Source organism: Coenobita brevimanus, chromosome 65 (assembly GCF_032717465.1).
Source record: "Coenobita brevimanus isolate Jiangsu-jjx chromosome 65, ASM3271746v2, whole genome shotgun sequence".
NCBI lineage: Eukaryota > Metazoa > Arthropoda > Malacostraca > Decapoda > Coenobitidae > Coenobita > Coenobita brevimanus.
The window spans coordinates 21,927,365-21,945,772 of record NC_137018.1 but is presented as its reverse complement, the minus strand read 5'-3'; the positions used below and the strand labels follow the sequence as shown (position 1 = coordinate 21,945,772).

Genomic DNA, 18,408 nt, shown 5'->3' with positions numbered 1-18,408 from the left:
ATATCCTCGAGCCAAGTGTTTACAGTGTCTGTCTTATATCCTTGCGACTGTGAGTATCCTGTGAGTTACACATAATACACCTGCCAGTCTGAGTCCCATCTAACACTCCTTGACACTGTATAGAGTATTGTGTGTCTTGTCTGTATTGTAAGGAAGGATTTAGTAATATACGTGTTAGCTAGTTGCCCAGAGTTTTTATACCCTGTTCCTCCTGTGGTGTATCCTAGCTCCGGTCTACTGTGGGTAAAGAACCCGGCTATACCATAGGTGTCCCTAAAAACACCCAGCATAACTCTGGTGGCTAGCAGTGGTTCTTGACCTGGGCAGAATACAGAGAGGAGCAAAACAGGGACAACAGCAAAATGGCAACAAAACCGCATGTACAATTACCTAAATTCAACCAGGAGCAATACGACATCCACACGTACCTATCCATAGTCAAACCGCTGCTAGACATCGGATTTGAGGATGATAGGCAAAAAATAGCAGTCACCCTACCACTCTTGGGCAAAGCAGCACCCAGCATCGCACCCAAAGGGATCCACGAACTGACATGGACAAATTTCACCAAAGTAGTAGTAGAAGCCATCACACCTTCTCTGGGTAGAGTGGTGGCACTATCTCAACTGGATGGTTTAACTTACGATGGGAACCTGGATGACTTATCCAGGCCAGGCGACTCGTCACCGCCACATACTTGGAAACGGACGTATTAACCCGGAAACAACATACATTCAATACACTGCTCAGAGTTCTCCCCAGCATGGTCAAGGAGCACTTCACCATACACGACCCTACAGGAGATCTAGACAAGGACATCCAGCTGATACGACAACTCTTAACATCCTGGTCAACCCCTGAACAAATCAATGTGGTTAGCAAATTCCCCACAAATAAACCGGCACCTGACAACTAGCCACGGCCACCGCCAACCCACACCAGTCCTATACCAACATCCAACCTGCCCAGGGCACACCCCACCAACAAACGTCCTAGCCACAAAGAGAACCAATATCTTATCTCAATCAACCCCCGGGAATTCTCCACAGGCAGCCACCGATGTCCACTCCACGACATCCACGAACAACTTAACGCTGCATGGCGAAGGCTAACCACCCCCGGCCAATGCAAAGTATCATCCCTGGAAAACAAGGGCCCTGAGGACGAAAACGAACCAGCCAGAGACACCGACCCAGGGAGAGCAGAGCCTGAGGAGGACGAGATCCCACAACAGCTGGATTTTTAGGCCCACCCCTGCACCTCCCCACAGTGGTGGGGGCCACCTCTCAGAAATATCGCCCCCCAGTCTACGATAAGATAAGGCTGAACGGGGTAAAAGCGAGACTTCATGGTCAACATGGGAGCAGCTAGGTCCTGCCTTCACAGTCATTCCTACTCCTGCCATAAGTCAGCTTTTGGCCCGCTTTTCCCTACATTGACCCATCTCGTAGACTCAGGAGACGGCCCCCTACCCATCCATGGGGAAACCCGGGCCCTCCACACCGACACCCACCAGGAAGTTTCTACACAGCACAAATTCATCGTCTTCGACTCCACATGTCATACCTATGATAGATATCTGGGACTGGACCTCCTACAGAAATTACGAGCAACCATCAACTGCCACAAGCAGCAGCTCCAGTTTCAGAAACTCCCAATTCTCCCACCCAATCCCCCACAACCTGTGCACCTGCAAACCCTCCCTTATCCCCCCCTCGCACCACCTCCTCGCCCAACCCCCCTTCCCCGGCCCTTTCACCAGCCCCTCCTACCCACACCACTTTCTCCGCCGTCACTGCCTCCACCATAACGATCCCCTATCATCATGAAGCTTGGATAAAATTGAACCAGCCTACAGGCACTTCTGTCCTATTCTCCCCCAACCTGCCACCCGGGATCCTCTCGGCCTGCCTCCTATCCCCTACCTTCCTCTCCCCCAAACCTGGCAGCAGTCAAGATAGCTAACATTGCCACAACCCCCATCACACTTCCCAAGGGACTTTTGGTAGGAGAAATGGAAGAAGCAGGGCCATGCACCTCCACCCCCTCCTCTTCCCCAGTCTCCTTGGCCCCCATACCTGAGCATCTCTCACCCCACCAGGCAGACACTCTCCGCCACCTTCTCCTGGACTTTCAAGACCTTTTTGTGTCAGGACCCTCCGACATCAGCCACACCACCTATCTGACACACGAGATACACACCACAGGACCACCCATCCATCAACTGTCCCAATGGAATAACCTGAAACAACAAGCTGAGGAAGACCAGCAGGTCCAGGAAATGCTAAATGCCAGCATTGTTTTGTTTCACCTTCCACCAGCCGCTGGTCCTCCCCCTTCGTCCTAATCAAGAAAAAAGACGGTACCATGTGATTCTGCGTGGATCACTGCTGTTTAAACGATGTGACCATCAAGGATGCCACCCTCCTTCCCAGGATAGACGACTCCCTTGACGCCCTGTATGGCGCCTCTTGGTTCTCGACCCTGGATCTCCAGTTGGGATATTGACAGGTCCCCGTACACCCCCAGGGTAGAGGGAAGACCGCATTTTCCATGAGTAATGGAAAACACTACAAATTCAACGTCCTGCCATTCGGGCTCTGCAATGCCCCTGCCACCTTCTCCCGATTGATGGAGTCTGTCCTGTGTGGCCTTACTTGGGAAATCTCTCTGGCATACCTGGATGATGTCATCATTTTAGCGAGACATGGGCCGATCACCTCCAGTGCCTCAGAAAAGTTTTCAATGCATTCGCCAGGCCGGCCTCAAGCTTAAGCCCTCCAAGTGTGTCCTGGCTGCACGAACCGTCACTTTTTGGGGGCATATCATCTCGAAAGATGGATTATCACCCTACCCCAACAAGCTGTGCACCATCGCAGACCTCCCCCTGCCATGAGCCATCCACGAGGTCCGAGCCTTCCTGGGTCTTACCTCACTACCAGCGATTCGTGAAGGGATTTGCCACCATTGCCAAACCCCTCCACGACTTTACCTGGAAGGGCAAGCCTTTCACCTGGACCGATGAATGGAGAGCCGCTTTTCACGAACAAAAATCCAAACTCATCACCGCCCTGGTCATCGCTTTCCCCGACTACACCCTGCTCTTCCATTTATACACTGACGTATCCCTGACAGCGATTGGCACCGTCCTTGCACAAGTACAGGAAGGACAAGAATACATGATTGCCTGCACCAGCCGCACCCTTAACCAAGCCAAGAGGAACTACGCCGCCACTAAATGGGAATGCCTGGGCATCGTCTGGGCCTTAGGACACTTCTGGGCCTACCTGTTGGGCACCAATGTCACTATCATCACCAACCACCAGTCGCTCCAATGGCTGTAACAGTCTGACACCCACAATGCCCAACTTATTAGATGAAGGGAGACACTGGAAGAATTCAACTACGAGAGCTCCTACCACCCCAGCAAGCTCCACACCAATGCCGACCCACTCTCGCGTCTGCCCATCCACGCAATCCAACATGAGCCGGGGCTCCTCCAACAGTGGCATAGCAAGGACCGCCCGCCCTGGATTCCACCCCACTTACCAAACTCCACCAACAGGGCGACCACTTGTTCACACCATCGGGGCACATCGTCCTCAACCCCGACACTGCCTTGGATACCATGAGGCACCTCCATACCGACAATGGGATTCACCTTGGTATTAAGGAGCTCCTCCATGTGTTCAAGTGACACCTATTGGACCTCCAGTCCCTCCAACCTGGCTAAACAAGTCGCCCACTCCTGCCGGGCCTGTGCATTAGGCAAGGACGCCACCCACACCCCTAGCCCTTCAGGAAGTATAATTGCTCACAAACCTTGGCAGTTACTTTCCGTAGATGTAGTAGGCCCCTCACCACCCAAATCGGAATATTGTTACATCATCACCTTTGTGGATACTTCTTCCAAGTTCCTCATTGCATGCCCGGCCAAAGAACATCACGCCATTGCCGTGGCCAATGCCCTGGTCCGTCTTATGTTTCCCTAATTTTAGAATTCCCCAGGCCCTACACCCGGACAGTGCCCCTGAGTTCACCAGCAATGTGTGGCGGGAGCTAGCCAACATATTCAGCTATCACATCTCCCTCTCCTCCCCATACTGGCCCTAGGGGAACAGAGTCTGCGAGAGGAGCCACTGCACCCTCATGAATCAAATACGTTCATGAATCAAGGAGACAAAGATGACGATTGGCCAGCCCACGTTAAAATTGTTCAGTGGGGGATAATCTCCTGCCCCCAAGAAGATGGCATATTCCCCCACGAGCACATATTCAGGGAAGCCCCACTCCTCCTGCCCCTGTGACGACAACCTGCAACCTCCCACCATGCCTCCCACGTTCGATCCATTCCACCACCTCAAGAGGTGACTCCACCACCTACAAAACAGCCTAGACCTCCAACCTGACGCCCCTCCCGCCAACCCTTACAAACCAGGTGATTCTGTGATGGTTGCGAAGCTGCCCATCCCCCACAAACTCTCCCCACGCTTTATGGGCCCAAACACCGTCACCCATGTCCCTAACCCCTACCAAGTAACAATAGACTACCACAACACCCCACATACATGCCAAAATCGACACGTGATCCTGTTCCACACCACCGCCACCCCTCGCCCTGCCCCTGCCCCGCCCGCCCCCTGCATCACCTCACCTCCACTCGTCCATCCTGACTCATACAATTGCTACATCACACCCTCCTCCTCGCTCCCATCATCCCCCACCCCTCACCACCAGCTCCTTCACCCCCCACAACTCACACCACCACACCCACCGCAAATCCGTTCCCCCAGCCAATCCACTACCCCCTCACCCCCAGCTCCTTCGCCCCGCACACCTCACACCACCTCACCTCCCACCTCGCCACCACCACCTGCCTCCAGCACCAGAGCACCCTCATACCCCTGCACACCACCCCCTGCCACCTCCACCCCCACATCGACTCCCCCCATCATCACCCAACGTTTCCATATCGCCACCAGGCCCACACCTCAGACACCACCACCCAACACAATGCCACGTACAGCCACAGCACCACGAGGCCATTCTCCCACCTCGCCACCCAAGCCCACCTTGAAAACCACCATCACCCGTTCTGGCTGCATTTCAAGCCCTCCCACCAGATACACCACCCCTACTCCCCCCACCTCATCTGCACCACTAGATCCAGCCACTCCCAGCCCCCTTACTCCTAATACGACCCCCAGCACCATCATGCTACATCAGCACCAATTGAACTATCCACCCGCCCCTATCCCGGGGAAAACACTTGCATCTACCCGCGGCATAAAATCACCACCACCTCATCGGTTGCCAGCATTCAGCCGAGGCCCTCAGAGCAGCAACCATCTCCGGCCATGAGGATATAATGCACCACCTGGGCACCAACCTACAGCAGGAAGCGGTGTGCCCATGGTCCCCATCACCTACTCCAGTCCCCATCACCTACTCCAGTTCCTCTGCACGGCCTCTCAAGCATCCACTCTTAACATCACCTACACCCCTAACCACGACCAAAACCTGGCAACCACACAATGGACCACCCTCCTCCAGCACCTGACTCCAGCCCACAGCACCAACACCACCGATACCTACTACCTCCAGCCATGGGGACATGACTTGTTCTGCCAGCCCTCACCAGGATCAGGGTGGAGCTGAAAACCCAGCTCCTGGCAGCACCCCAGTGATGGCCTGCAGCTGCACATATAAAGAGACGGCCTGTAGCCGCTCATATACAGCGATGGCCTGTAGTCGCGCATATAAAGTGACGGCCTGTAGCCACACCATAAAGCGACGGCCTGTAACCACGCCTATAAAGAGACAGCTTGTAGCCGCTCCAAGTGCTGCCCACCCCCCTCCGGAACCAGTGACGGCCTGCAACTGCACTTGGGGAGAGAACAGTATGCTCCCTCTCCTTCTGCAGTAGCCTTGAGGGGCACAACACCGGTGACAGCCTGTAACCACACCAGTAGTCAGGAAACGGCCTGTAGCCGCTCCTTGCCTACGTCACTCCTCATATGGGACACCGGTGATGGCCTGTAGCCGCACCTGTGGACAGGTGACGGTCAGTAGCCACACCGCGTCCACGGTCCCATCAGGAAGTCAGGCCCAGGTGACAGCCAGTAGCTGCACCAACAGGAAAGGGACGGCCTGTAGCCGCCCTCCTCCTGTTGCCCAAGGGACCTCAGTGATGACCTGTAGCCGTGCCAGGGAGAGAGATCTTAAAAGTCTCTCACCCCCTGTGACTTTGCAACATGAGGGCAACCCTTGCTCAGCCCACCCCTCTGGCGGCAGAGCGGGTCGCACCTCTACCTCTCCAACCCGAGGCCTAGGGGACTGGCGGAGTGGCCCTGTGTTATCCTCGAGGGTTTACGCCATCCAGCCAGCGCCAGAGAGAGAGCAGACCCTGATGAACTCCTTCTGAAGGCAATGCCACAGTCCGACCCTGACGGTGGTGCAACAGAAGAGAGACCGCAGGCAAAGGACCCTCGACAGCGCCCCCAGTACCCCGGGGCGTGACCCTCCAAGTCCCAGGCAATGGCAACGCCCTTCCCCAACCCGGCACAGATAGCAGCACCTGCAGGAGTTGTTCGGCTCCAGTCCAAGGGGCCAGACTCCCGTACCCAGCCCCACCAGTGAGGGGCCCTTTACTACACCCGACCCTAGTCCACGACGGGCGACGACACCTCTGCGGGTAGTCCCGTGGTCTCTGGCGGAGAAGACACCAGAGGAGATCCCACTAACACCTGGCTGACACCTGCTAGTCCCCGGGCCACCTCTGCCCGGCCCGAGCCCTCGATAATCCCTTACTGAACAGTGACTGAACATAGTGCCGAGTAGTGAACAGCGGAAATAGTAAGTGACAAAGACAGCGTTCCAATCATAAATACACCAACTGCATATACCTGTTTATTCATAACATCAGAAATGCAACTCCACCATTACTTAGTGTAAAGCAGGACACTGACACCTATCCTGTGAGATAGCCTACATGCAGCCCTAGACTAAAACTGTGTATAAACTCGACCCAAGTGTTTACAGTGTCAATTCTATATCCTCGCGACTGTATCCTGCGAGATACACATAATCCACTTTCCTGTCCGAGTCATGTCAAACTTTCCTTGACATTGTATAGAGTACTGTGTGTCTTGTCTGTATTGTAAGAAAGGATATAGTAACATATGTGTAAGGTAGTTGCCCAGAGTTTTATACCCCGTTCCTCTTGTGGTGTATCCTAGCTCCAGTCTAGATAAAGAATCTGGCTATATTGTAGGTGTTCCTAGGACAGGAAGCCACCCTAAAAACACCCAGCAAAACACGGTGGGTATTGCAATTTCCTTACGTCTTTATTGCCTCCCTTTTTATGCAGTTTTTTGCAGTGTCCTCTTGCTGATGCTTCCTCATAAGTTATATATTCATTTGTGTCTATTTTCTCCTTTCCTGATATGCATTTATATAGCATAATCATGTCTCCCTTTTCCTTCTCTCCTGCAGTGTTGGCAGATTCAATTTTTCTAGTCTTCCTTCATAGCTTAGAGTCCTTATGCTTGGTACCCAGCTTGTAGCGGCACTTTGAACTTTTTCAATCTTATCTCTGTGTTTTTTGAGACAAGGATTCCAGGCTACTGATGCATACTCCAGGATTGGTCTGATGAAATGTGTGATGTTTTCCTCAAATTGTTTTTGGGCTTCTCTCCTTATTCTTGTATATTAATTTCTTGCCTGTTTATAGTTATTGTATGCCCTCTCATTGTTGTGTCTTCTGTATCTAAGCCACAACAAGTCTTTTCTCTTTCTTCTATTGATTTTTTACATTCTTTATTAAACCATTTCTTTATTTTCATTTCTGCATCTTTATGCTGTTTAATAAAGTTCACAAGATTTTCTATATATAATATTTAAATCTTGTCCTCTAAACTCTTTTTCCCAATCTATTTCTAAGAAGTATTTCTTTAGACCCAATAAGCAACGTTGGGTCTGGTTAGTACTTGGATGGGTGACCGCCTGGGAGCACCAGATGCTGTTGGCATCCCTACGTGTCAAATGGGGTTGGTGGAGGATTAGTGCCCCTCCCTGTAAAACAATTAACTCTAAGCCGTTGGCCACTCCGTTTGGGATACATGGCGTCTGGCAATGAATGAATGAATGAATTTCTTTAGGTCATGGTAGTTGCCCTTTTTGAAGTTAAGACTCTTTTTGTAACTTTTATTACTGCTAACTATGTCATATGCAATCCTGAAGTTGCAATTTAATACTGCATGGTTGCTTTTGCCAAATGGAGGGTAATACATAATATTGTCAGTATCATTTTCTTGCCAAGGAAATATAAGATCTAGTTCTGATCGTACATCAAGTCCTCTTTTTCTGGTGCTTTCTAAATGTTGTGTTAGGAAAAACTCCTGCACAAGGTCCAGCAGCATTTGGTGCCAACAGCTTTCCTGGCTTTTTATATCTAAGAGTATTCCACTTTATATTTGTATTGAAATCTCCAGTTAGTATAATACTTTCAGATTTCTCCTTCATTCTATGTAGTAATGCTCTTAAACTTTGAATTGTACTCTCTGCCAGGTCTTCATATTCACCTTTTTCCCAAATGTTTGATCTGGGTGGCATATGTAAATTTGCCAAAATTACTTTCCCTTCAGACGTACTAATCTCTACTGCAATCAGTTCTACCTGTGAGGGTATATCTGATTCTATTTCTATGACTTGCAGATTTTTCTTTGTTAATATAATTCCTCCTCCTTTTTTTTTTTTAAGTTCCTATCTCTTCTACACATATTGTATTCCTCTAGGTTTAGGGTATCGTTTGATACCCTTGGTGTTGTTTCAGTTAGGCAAACAATATATGGTTCCTTTACTTTGATATAATAATTCATCTCCAATAATTTAGATACCATCCCATCTACATTAGAGTACACCAATTTAATCATCTTGTTTACATACTTGTCATGGCTTGGGTCTACTACCTTCCTTCTTTTTATTCCCTCCTGTTTATGTACCACTTTCGTACCTGCAATCCAATTACTTTGTAAAAAAATGTGTTCTTTTCCTCCTTTGATCTTCCCTCGTTCTTTATTTTTGCCTCCTCCCTCTTCTCTTTAGTGAGTGTGTGTGTGTGTGTGTGTGTGTGTGTGTGTGTGTGTGTTCTTACCTAATTGTTCTTACCTAACTGTATCTTTACAGGAATGAGTCAAGCTCGTATTGTCCCGTGTCTTAGACCATATTTATCGTACATATCCTTAAATTTGTGAATTGTTTTGGCACACACTATTTCATTCGGTAGTGCATTCCATTGATCAATTGCTCTGTTTGGGAAACTGAATTTCCTTACGTCTTTACCACCTCTCTTCTTATGCAGTTTTTTGCAGTGTCCTCTTGCTGATGCTTCTCCATATATTAAGTAATCATTTATGTCTATTTTCTCCTTTCCTGATATGCACTGATATAGCATTATCATGTCACCTCTTTTCCTTCTCTCCTGTAGTGTTGGTAGATTCAGTTTATTTAGTCTTTCTTCGTAGCTTAGGTCCCTTAAGCTTGGTATCCATTTTGTAGCGGCCCTTTGAACTTTTTCAATCTTGTCTATATGCTTTTTGAGATGAGGACTCCAGACTATTGATGCATATTCCAGGGTTGGTCTAATGAATGATGTTATTATCCTTCTTAGCATGTCTTCATTTATGTATGTGAATGCTATTCTCATATTTGCAAGCAGTGTATACATGTTCCGTACCTTCTCGCTGATGTGGTCAGCCGGAGATAGTCTGTTATTGATAATCATACCTAGGTCTTTCTCTCTTTCTGATGTGTATAGGGTTTTATTTCCTAACTTATAATCCCAATCAGGTCTTTTTCCACTTTTACCAAACTTGATTACATGACACTTGTCCACATTGAATTCCATTTGCCATGTACTACTCCATTCATGAAGTTTATTTAATTCTTCTTGTAGCTCCCTACAAGAGTCTGTGCTAGTAATTCTCCTTTGTATTTTTGCATCATCTGCAAACATATTCAGATAGCTCTCATTTCCAGTGTTACTGTTTATATCATTTATGTACACTAGAAACATGATTGGTGCCAGCACTGAACCCTGTGGTACTCCACTAGTCACTTCTTTCCATGATGAGTAGTTTCCTCTTAGTACTGTCCTCATTTCTCTTTTTATGAGAAAGTCTTGCATCATACAAAACAGTTTGCCTCGAATTCCTCCTTGATGGTACAGTTTCCATAAAAGTCTTTGGTGTGGTACTGTTTCAAAAGCTTTCTTGAAATCTAAATAGATACTGTCCACCCATCCTTCCCTTTCCTGTATTGTGTTTGTTACTCTGTCATAGTAGCTCAACAGATTAGTAACACATGATTTTCCTTTTCTGAAACCAAACTGTCTTTCTGTTATCATACTGTGTTCTTCTAGATGATTTACCCAAGCTTTTCTTATAAGTTTTTCTAATACCTTGCTTACAACACTGGTCAGTGATACTGGTCGGTAATTGAGAGGATTTTGTCTATTTCCTTTCTTGAATAAGGGGACTATATTTGCTTTTTTCCAAATATCAGGTAGTTTCCCTTGATTCAGGGATTTCTTGAAAATTAAAAATAATGGTTTACTTAACTCCTTTGCACATTCTCGTAACACCCAACATGAAATTTCATCAGGACCACTTGCTTTTCCTCTCTCTAATCTACTTAACTCCTCCTGTATTACTTTTTCTGCTATTTGTATATCTGGCAGTATGTGTGGACATGTGTGTTCCACATATTCCCTCTCAAAATTTTTTTCTTCTGTAAAAACTAATTGGAAATTCTTATTTAGTGCTTCACAAATATCTTTCTCTTGTGTATAAGTGATTCCCTCGTCCATGATGGATTGTATTATATCTTTTACTTTGGTTTTGCTTCTGATATAGCTGTAAAACAGCTTTGGTTGATCACTACTTTTATTTATTATATCCTCCTCAAACTATTTTTGGGCTTCCCTCCTTATTCTTGTATAGTCGTTTCTTGCCTGTTTGTAATTATTATACGCCCTTTCACTATTGTGTCTTCTATATCTATTCCACAACAAATCTCTTCTTTCTTTTGATTTTTTACATTCTGTATTGAACCATTTCTGTATTTTCTTATCTGCTTCTTTGTGTTGTGGGATGTACTTCTGGACTCCTATTTCATAAAATTCACAAAATTTTTTATATACAGCATTTAAATCTTGTCCTCTAAGCTCATTTTCTCAATCAACTTCTAAGAAATACTTCTTTAGGTCTTGATAATTTCCCTTTTTATAGTTTAGTCTCTTTTTGTAACTGTCATTGCTGTTTACTATGTCATATGCTATCCTGAAGTTATAATTTAGTACTGCATGATCGCTTTTGCCGAGTGGAGGGTGATATATTAAACTGTCAATGTCATTTTCTTGCCTAGTAAATATTAGATCTAGCACTGAATGTACATCAAGTCCTCTTTTTCTAGTGGTTTTCCTCACATGTTGCATTAAGAAAAACTCTTGTACGAGATCCAAGAGCTTTTGGTCCCAACAGCTTTCTTGGCTATTTATATCTAGAGTATTCCAATTTATATTTGTATTGAAATCCCCAGTAAGTATAATTCTTTCCGATTTCTCTTCCATTTTATGTAGCAAGGATCTTATACTCTGAATTGTACTCTCTGCCAGGTCCTCATATTCGTCTCTTTCCCATGTGTTTGATCTGGGTGGCATATACAAATTGGCTACAATTACTTTACCTTCAGATGTGTCGATCTCTACTGCAATCAGTTCTACTTGTGATGGTATATCTAGGTTTATTTCCTTGACTTTTAGATTTTTCTTAGTTAATATTATAATTCCTCCTCCTTTTTTTAAATTTCTGTCTCTTCTCCATATAATGTATTCCTCTAAGTTTAGTATGTCATTGGATATCCTTGGTGTTAATTTTGTCTCAGTTAGGCATATTATTTGTGGTTCATTTTCTCTGACATAATCATTCATCTCTAGTAATTTAGATACCATTCCATCCACATTTGAGTACATCAGCTTTATCTTCTTGTTTATATACTTGTCATGACATGGTTCTACTACCTTCCTCCTTTTGATTCCATCCTGTTTGTGTACCACTTTCGTACCTGCAATCCTATTACTTTGTAAAAAAATTTCTTCTTGTCCTCTTCTGATCTTCCCTCATTTTTTGTTTTTGGTTCCTCCCTCTTCTCTTTCAGTAATTCCAGTTCCTCTTGTGTTAGGCATTTTTTTAACTATACATTTTTGAACTCCTCTTTTTCCATAAGATTCTTTGCATTTTTTAGTATCTTCCACAGTGTTTACACTCTGGAAAGTCACCTTTAGAGGTCTTGTCTTGCTTTTCTCGTATTTCCCTAACCTTTTGTGTTCCTCTATGTCTTTACTACAGATTTCCTCTGATACTTCTTTCAGTAAGCTCATTATATTTGCCATCTCCTTTTTGTCTCTAGTGATTTTGTTTTTAATTACTTTTGATTGATTGATTTCTACTGAATCTCTGACTAACTTTGGATTGTTTTGGATTATTCTTTTCAGTTCCTTTTTAATGTTTTTTTCCTCCACCCTTGTTTCTAAGTCTTTCTTTACTTTCACCATTTCAGCATACGTGGTTTCTACATCATTTTTGTAGCTTTGCACAGCTTCATTCACCTGTGTTATCTTCTCCTCAATATCACTGCTTTGGTCCATAAGACTGCTTGCTTGTCTAATTGTCTCTGTGTCATTTTTTAACTCTTCCATAACACTCTCGTGATTAACTACTGTACCGTAAAACGCCATAACTTCGGACATTTTTTATGTGTTTTAATGAATAACTCCTTGTAGAATGGTGCAATTTTATTCCTGTTGGTGTCATGTGGTAGCCAGGGAGAGTATACCTACTAAATCCATATATTTAAAAAAAATTAGCCAAGCTAAACTTGTGCTTTTTTTTTTTCATTTTCAAGTGTCTGAAGTTAGGAACAAATTTCCTATCTTCGGACAGCTCTTCCAAACTTCGGACATCCATGTATTTTCCCTTTAAACATGAGAATGGTTAATGGGATCTATCTCTGGACACACTGGCCAAACTTCGGACACTTGAGAAGTTCTTAAAAAATGTTTAAAAAAATATTGGGCACTCGTGACCAGAGTTATACATATATATAGAGAAATATCCCAAAATGTCTTCTTTTTGGAGCTCGTAATTTCATATCACATTGAATTGCATCATATCACATTGTAGTGAGGTATTCTGGCCGTAAATAGAACTAAGAACTATTCACGAACTTTTTGAGATGAAAAAATAAAATAAAAATGCACTGCATATACCCAAAACTGTAAGAGGAACTGTCCTCATTTTCCTAAACAAAACTTCACTTAATTATCAAGTATCTACCTCATTGATTCAACAAATGCATACCGAAATAACATAATATGATGTTGAACATTTCTTACAAGTTCTAAAGACACACACACACACACACACACACACACACACACACAAATCAACAGACACACGCACACACTGGCACATGTTATGAAGGCACCATGGAACGTATTAACTGTAGTACATCAGTACAAAAAACTATTCCTTAACTACCAGTATAAAATACTGTAACTAAATATATAGTATTACTTTTTTCTTTAAAATAAACCTCATTACTGGTTAAGGCACCTTATTGGCAATAACTTCGGTACTGGTAGTACTGACTATGGTATCTTACAGATCTATATCAAAATTATTATCATTACTTAGGCCAAAGGTTCACATCTACATCAAAAATCATCCTTTGCTTTCGGTCAAGTGTTGGTTCTGGTAACACCTTCAGTATATCCTCTTCGTCTATGTCACTGCTGTCATCAACCATTGGGTATACAAATGTGTGAGGTGTACCCTGAACGTGTTTGAGAAACCTGACATGTATTTCTGGTTTTACCTTAACAATGATAGCAATATAATGCCTATATCTGTCTTTGTTATCAAAGGGAACCCTCACAACTACCCAATCTGAGGGAACAACTTTATCCCCAATAATCTGGGTAGAAGTGACTGTCAGGGGAGATGCTTGTGCTTCATGGTTGGGTGCAGATGTGGAAGTGGAAGGCTGTGCTGCTATCTCTGCTGTATCCTCTTGTGGCTGCAGTGGCTGGGGTTGTGGATCATCAACTTCACACTCTTCATGCTGGCTCTCTGTTTCATTTTGTAGTGCCCTTGTAGTAATACTCATGCCCGGTGACACATTCAACCTTTTCTTTCGCCTTGGTTTCGCTATAGCTGGACTTGAGCTTGACTGACTGGTTCCATGCCTCATGTCCTTCAACAATTCCAACACTGAGCTGTCTAAGGCAGTACTGGTAGATGGTCCTGGTGTACCAGTATCAGCTGTATCTTGGATTGAATCTTCTGGAAGTCTTGAGATGGATTTCTGTGGATCAAGAGGATAAATGCCGCACTTCTTAAACCCACTACGTAGGTTGTCAGCAATGGTCCCTTTAATTTTATCCACCAGTTCGGTCAGTAGTGCTGGGAAGCAGTCTGTAGGTAATGAAGCACTCAGCCTACCAACAGTAGTTTTCTTGAAGTTCTCGAGGATCTTACGCCAGTACACTTTTAGAGGCCAGAACACAGCAACATCGAGAGGTTGTGTCAAGTGCGTGGAGTTAGGTGGTAAGAGAAGAAAGGAGATATTATGTTTCTCACATGACTCAATAACACTGGGTGATACATGGCTTGCCAAGTTGTCTCCTATAATGACAACTCTACCTGTCCTGCGTTTAGCATAGGGGAGGATAATTTTGTGGAACCAGTCATCGAATGAACACGAGTCGAACCATCCACTGGGGGACCTATTGTATAATGTTCCAGGAGGGCCCCCTTCAGTCCAGGTATCGTAAAGATGGATAGCTTTATACACCACATATTGAGGGAGTAACACACCAGATGCAGCTCCAGAGAACATAATAGATATTGAGGATTTTGTTGAGTTCATGATTCTCTCTGGATATTTAGTGCCCCGCCTCACTATGACTTTCTTTTTACCTGGATCATCAGTAAGATTGGTCTCATCAAAATTTATTATGTTCTCTGGAGGCACACCTTCTAGTGATTTTTTCAGGTTACTGTAGAACTCGGCTAGCATGGCTGTTGTCACTCTGGCTCTGTCAGTCTTTATATTCTGGGACAATCGTCTACTAAGGGTGTGCTTGTGGCGCTTGAAGAAGGAATGGGCCCATTTAACACCAGGTACATTGTTACTGAATCGTGACACAACAACCCCTCGTTTGTCTAAATATGCTTTCACTAACATCCTCAAGTCCAAATTGTCGAGTGGGAATCCCCATTCTGCCAATGTGAGGATTCTCTGACACACCAGTAACTCTTCATCATGGCTCAATGAAGTATTACGTCCCACTTGTTTGCAATGTTTTTGTATCAGGTAATCATGTAATGTGCTCTTTTTTAATTTATATTTTTCAGCTGCTTTGCGCACGCTCATGTTCTTGTTATTTATGTCATCTTTAGCCTTTTCCAGGGCACTTTTGGACACTTCACTTGTGTAGGCTCTTTTCCTCGTTATAGGAGATTTCGCTGTTTTAGCCATGTTTTTCTGTTTATATAATCAGCATCACTTTACCATTAATATTATTGTCTGTCCGAAGTTTGGACTTTATTTGGCTCAAATAATTTGTCTGTCCGAAGTTAGGAATTTTTTCTGCAAAATAAATAAGTATTCATTAAAGCAGGTATAGCAAGATTATCCATGCATATATTTTGAAACAGTTTACTTCCCAGTACTTACAGCACTTTTATACATATAATCGTACTGTTCACTTTTTTACAATTGAAACTGTTTGTTCTGTGTGAACAAAGTTTTGCAGGGTAAGAAAATTCAGTTATTTTTTCCAATGGATTCACGAATTTTTTTCACCCACACATATTCAAGCTAGTTTAATAGGATTAATACATGATAATCTTAGAGGATTACCCTACCTACCCACATCATTATTTTTTGCAAATATCGCACTCTCTTCCAATAAACTTGAATTATTACATTTTTTTGCGAAATGTCCGAAGTTTGGACGCCGTCCGAAGTTATGGCGTTATACGGTACTTCCCATTTCACTCACTTTCTTCCTAAGCGTATTCAATTCCACTGTTAGTTCACTGATGGTTGTGTCTTTCTTATTGGCCTCCCTTCCCAGTTTTTCTATCTCTTCCTTTTGCAAGTGCATTTGCTTCTTTATTTCATCAATTTCATTTTTGAAAGCCATTTCTAGTTTGTGTACACGTTCAACCAGTCTATTGTGAGTCTCCACTTCAACCAGTTCTTGGTAGAAATCATCATTTTGCTTTTTACTTTTATCCCTTTTCTTTTCCAAATTTGTTTTACTGAAGTATGGATCCATTTTGTAATACTAAATGAACAGAGTGTTTACTTACAAAGTATGCACGCTTTCCCCGTGTTGCTGTAGTATAAACAAACCCAGCTGACTCAATGCATCGTGGTTCTTTGTTGTTTGAACCAGTCTTATTTAAACTTATTATTTCTTTTCCTTTTAATAATGAAAAATCATTTAGTCTAACCTGGTACAGAGCTTGACTCATTCAAAGATACTTATTTAGGTAATGCCTCTGGTCGTGTTGAGCTGGTATGGAGCGCCGGTAACGGACGTCTTCCTCCGACGATGCCGTGTGTGTGTGTGTGTGTGTGTGTGTGTGTTCTTACCTAATTGTATCTTTACAGGAATGAGTCAAGCTAGTACTGTCCCATGTCTTAAACCATATTTATCGTACATATCCTTAAATTTGTGAATTGTTTTGGCACACACTATTTCATTTGGTAGTGCATTCCATTGGTCAATTGCTCTGTTTGGGAAACTGAATTTCCTTACGTCTTTATCGCCTCTCTTCTTATGCAGTTTTTTGCAGTGTCCTCTTGCTGACGCTTCTCCATGTGTTAAGAAATCATTTATGTCTATTTTCTCCTTCCCTGATATGCACTTATATAGCATAATCATGTCACTTCTTTTCCTTCGCTCCTGTAGTGTTGGTAGATTCAGTTTATTTAGGCTTTCTTCGTAGCTTAGGTCCCTTAAGCTTGGTATCCATCTTGTAGCAGCCCTTTGAACTTTTTCAATCTTGTCTATGTGCTTTTTGAGATGAGGACTCCAGACTACTGATGCATATTCCAGGGTTGGTCTAACGAATGATGTTATTATCCTTCTTAGCATGTCTTCATTTATGTATGTGAATGCTATTCTCATATTTGCAAGCAGTGTATACATGTTCTGTACCTTCTCGCAGATGTGGTCAGCCGGAGATAGTCTGTTATTGATAATCACACCTAGGTCTTTCTCTCTTTCTGATGTGTATAGGGTTTTATTTCCTAACTTATAATCCCAATCAGGTCTTTTTCCACTTTTACCAAACTTGATTACATGACACTTGTCCACATTGAATTCCATTTGCCATGTACTACTCCATTCATGAAGTTTATTTAATTCTTCTTGTAGCTCTTTACAAGAGTCTGTGTTAGTAATTCTCCTTTGTATTTTTGCATCATCTGCAAACATATTCAGATAGCTCTCATTTCCAGTGTTACTGTTTATATCATTTATATACACTAAAAACATGATTGGTACCAGCACTGAACCCTGTGGTACTCCACTAGTCACTTCTTTCCATGATGAGTAGTTTCCTCTTAGTACTGTCCTCATTTCTCTTTTTATGAGAAAGTCTTGCATCCAACAAAACAGTTTGCCTCGAATTCCTCCTTGATGGTACAGTTTCCATAAAAGTCTTTGGTGTGGTACTGTGTCAAAAGCTTTCTTGAAATCTAAATAGATACTGTCCACCCATCCTTCCCTTTCCTGTATTGTGTTTGTTACTCTGTCATAGTAGCTCAGCAGACTAGTAACACATGATTTTCCTTTTCTGAAACCAAACTGTCTTTCTGTTATCATACTGTGTTCTTCTACATGGTTTACCCAAGCTTTTCTTATAAGCTTTTCTAATACCTTGCTTACAACACTGGTCAGTGATGCTGGTCGGTAGTTGAGTGGATTTTGTCAATTTCCTTTCTTGAATAAGGGGACAATATTTGCTTTTTTCCAAATATCAGGTAGTTTACCTTGACTCGAGGATTTCTTGAAAATTAAAAATAATGGTTTACTTAACTCCTTTGCACATTCTCATAGTACCCAAATGAAATTTCATCAGGACCACTTGCTTTTCCTCTGTCTAATCTACTTAACTCCTCCTGTACTACTTTTTCTGCTATTTGTATATCTGTCAACGGCCATACCACGTTGAGTACACCGCTTCCCGTCCGATCAGCGAAGTTAAGCAACGTTGGGTCTGGTTAGTACTTGGATGAGTGACCGCCTGGGAACACCAGATGCTGTTGGCA

At 43.8% G+C, this 18,408-nt stretch overlaps 1 protein-coding gene and 1 non-coding gene across 2 annotated transcripts; one reads left to right on the top strand and one right to left on the bottom strand.

Moving 5' to 3' along the window:
* Nucleotides 1-6,662: 6,662 nt before the first annotated feature.
* LOC145404946 (uncharacterized) lies at nucleotides 6,663-15,600 on the bottom strand. Its single transcript, XM_080276452.1, has 2 exons — nucleotides 14,373-15,600; nucleotides 6,663-6,709 (listed from the first exon to the last, which is right to left on the bottom strand). The coding sequence occupies exons 1-2, from the start codon at nucleotides 15,598-15,600 to the stop codon at nucleotides 6,663-6,665; spliced, it is 1,275 nt and encodes a 424-aa protein (XP_080132578.1).
* A 2,689-nt stretch (nucleotides 15,601-18,289) lies between these two features.
* Nucleotides 18,290-18,408, top strand: LOC145405176 (5S ribosomal RNA). The gene has a single exon (XR_013898278.1). It is a non-coding gene; the product is annotated as a 5S ribosomal RNA (ribosomal RNA).

Bases quoted from the DNA above. Each gene is read 5' to 3' on its own strand.
- LOC145404946 (XM_080276452.1), bottom strand. From the start codon at position 15,600: ATGGCTAAAACAGCGAAATCTCCTATAACGAGGAAAAGAGCCTACACA. The intron at 6,710-14,372 runs GTACACCAGGAC...CTTCTCCGCCAG, and splicing joins CCAAGATACAGCTGATACTG to AGACCACGGGACTACCCGCA.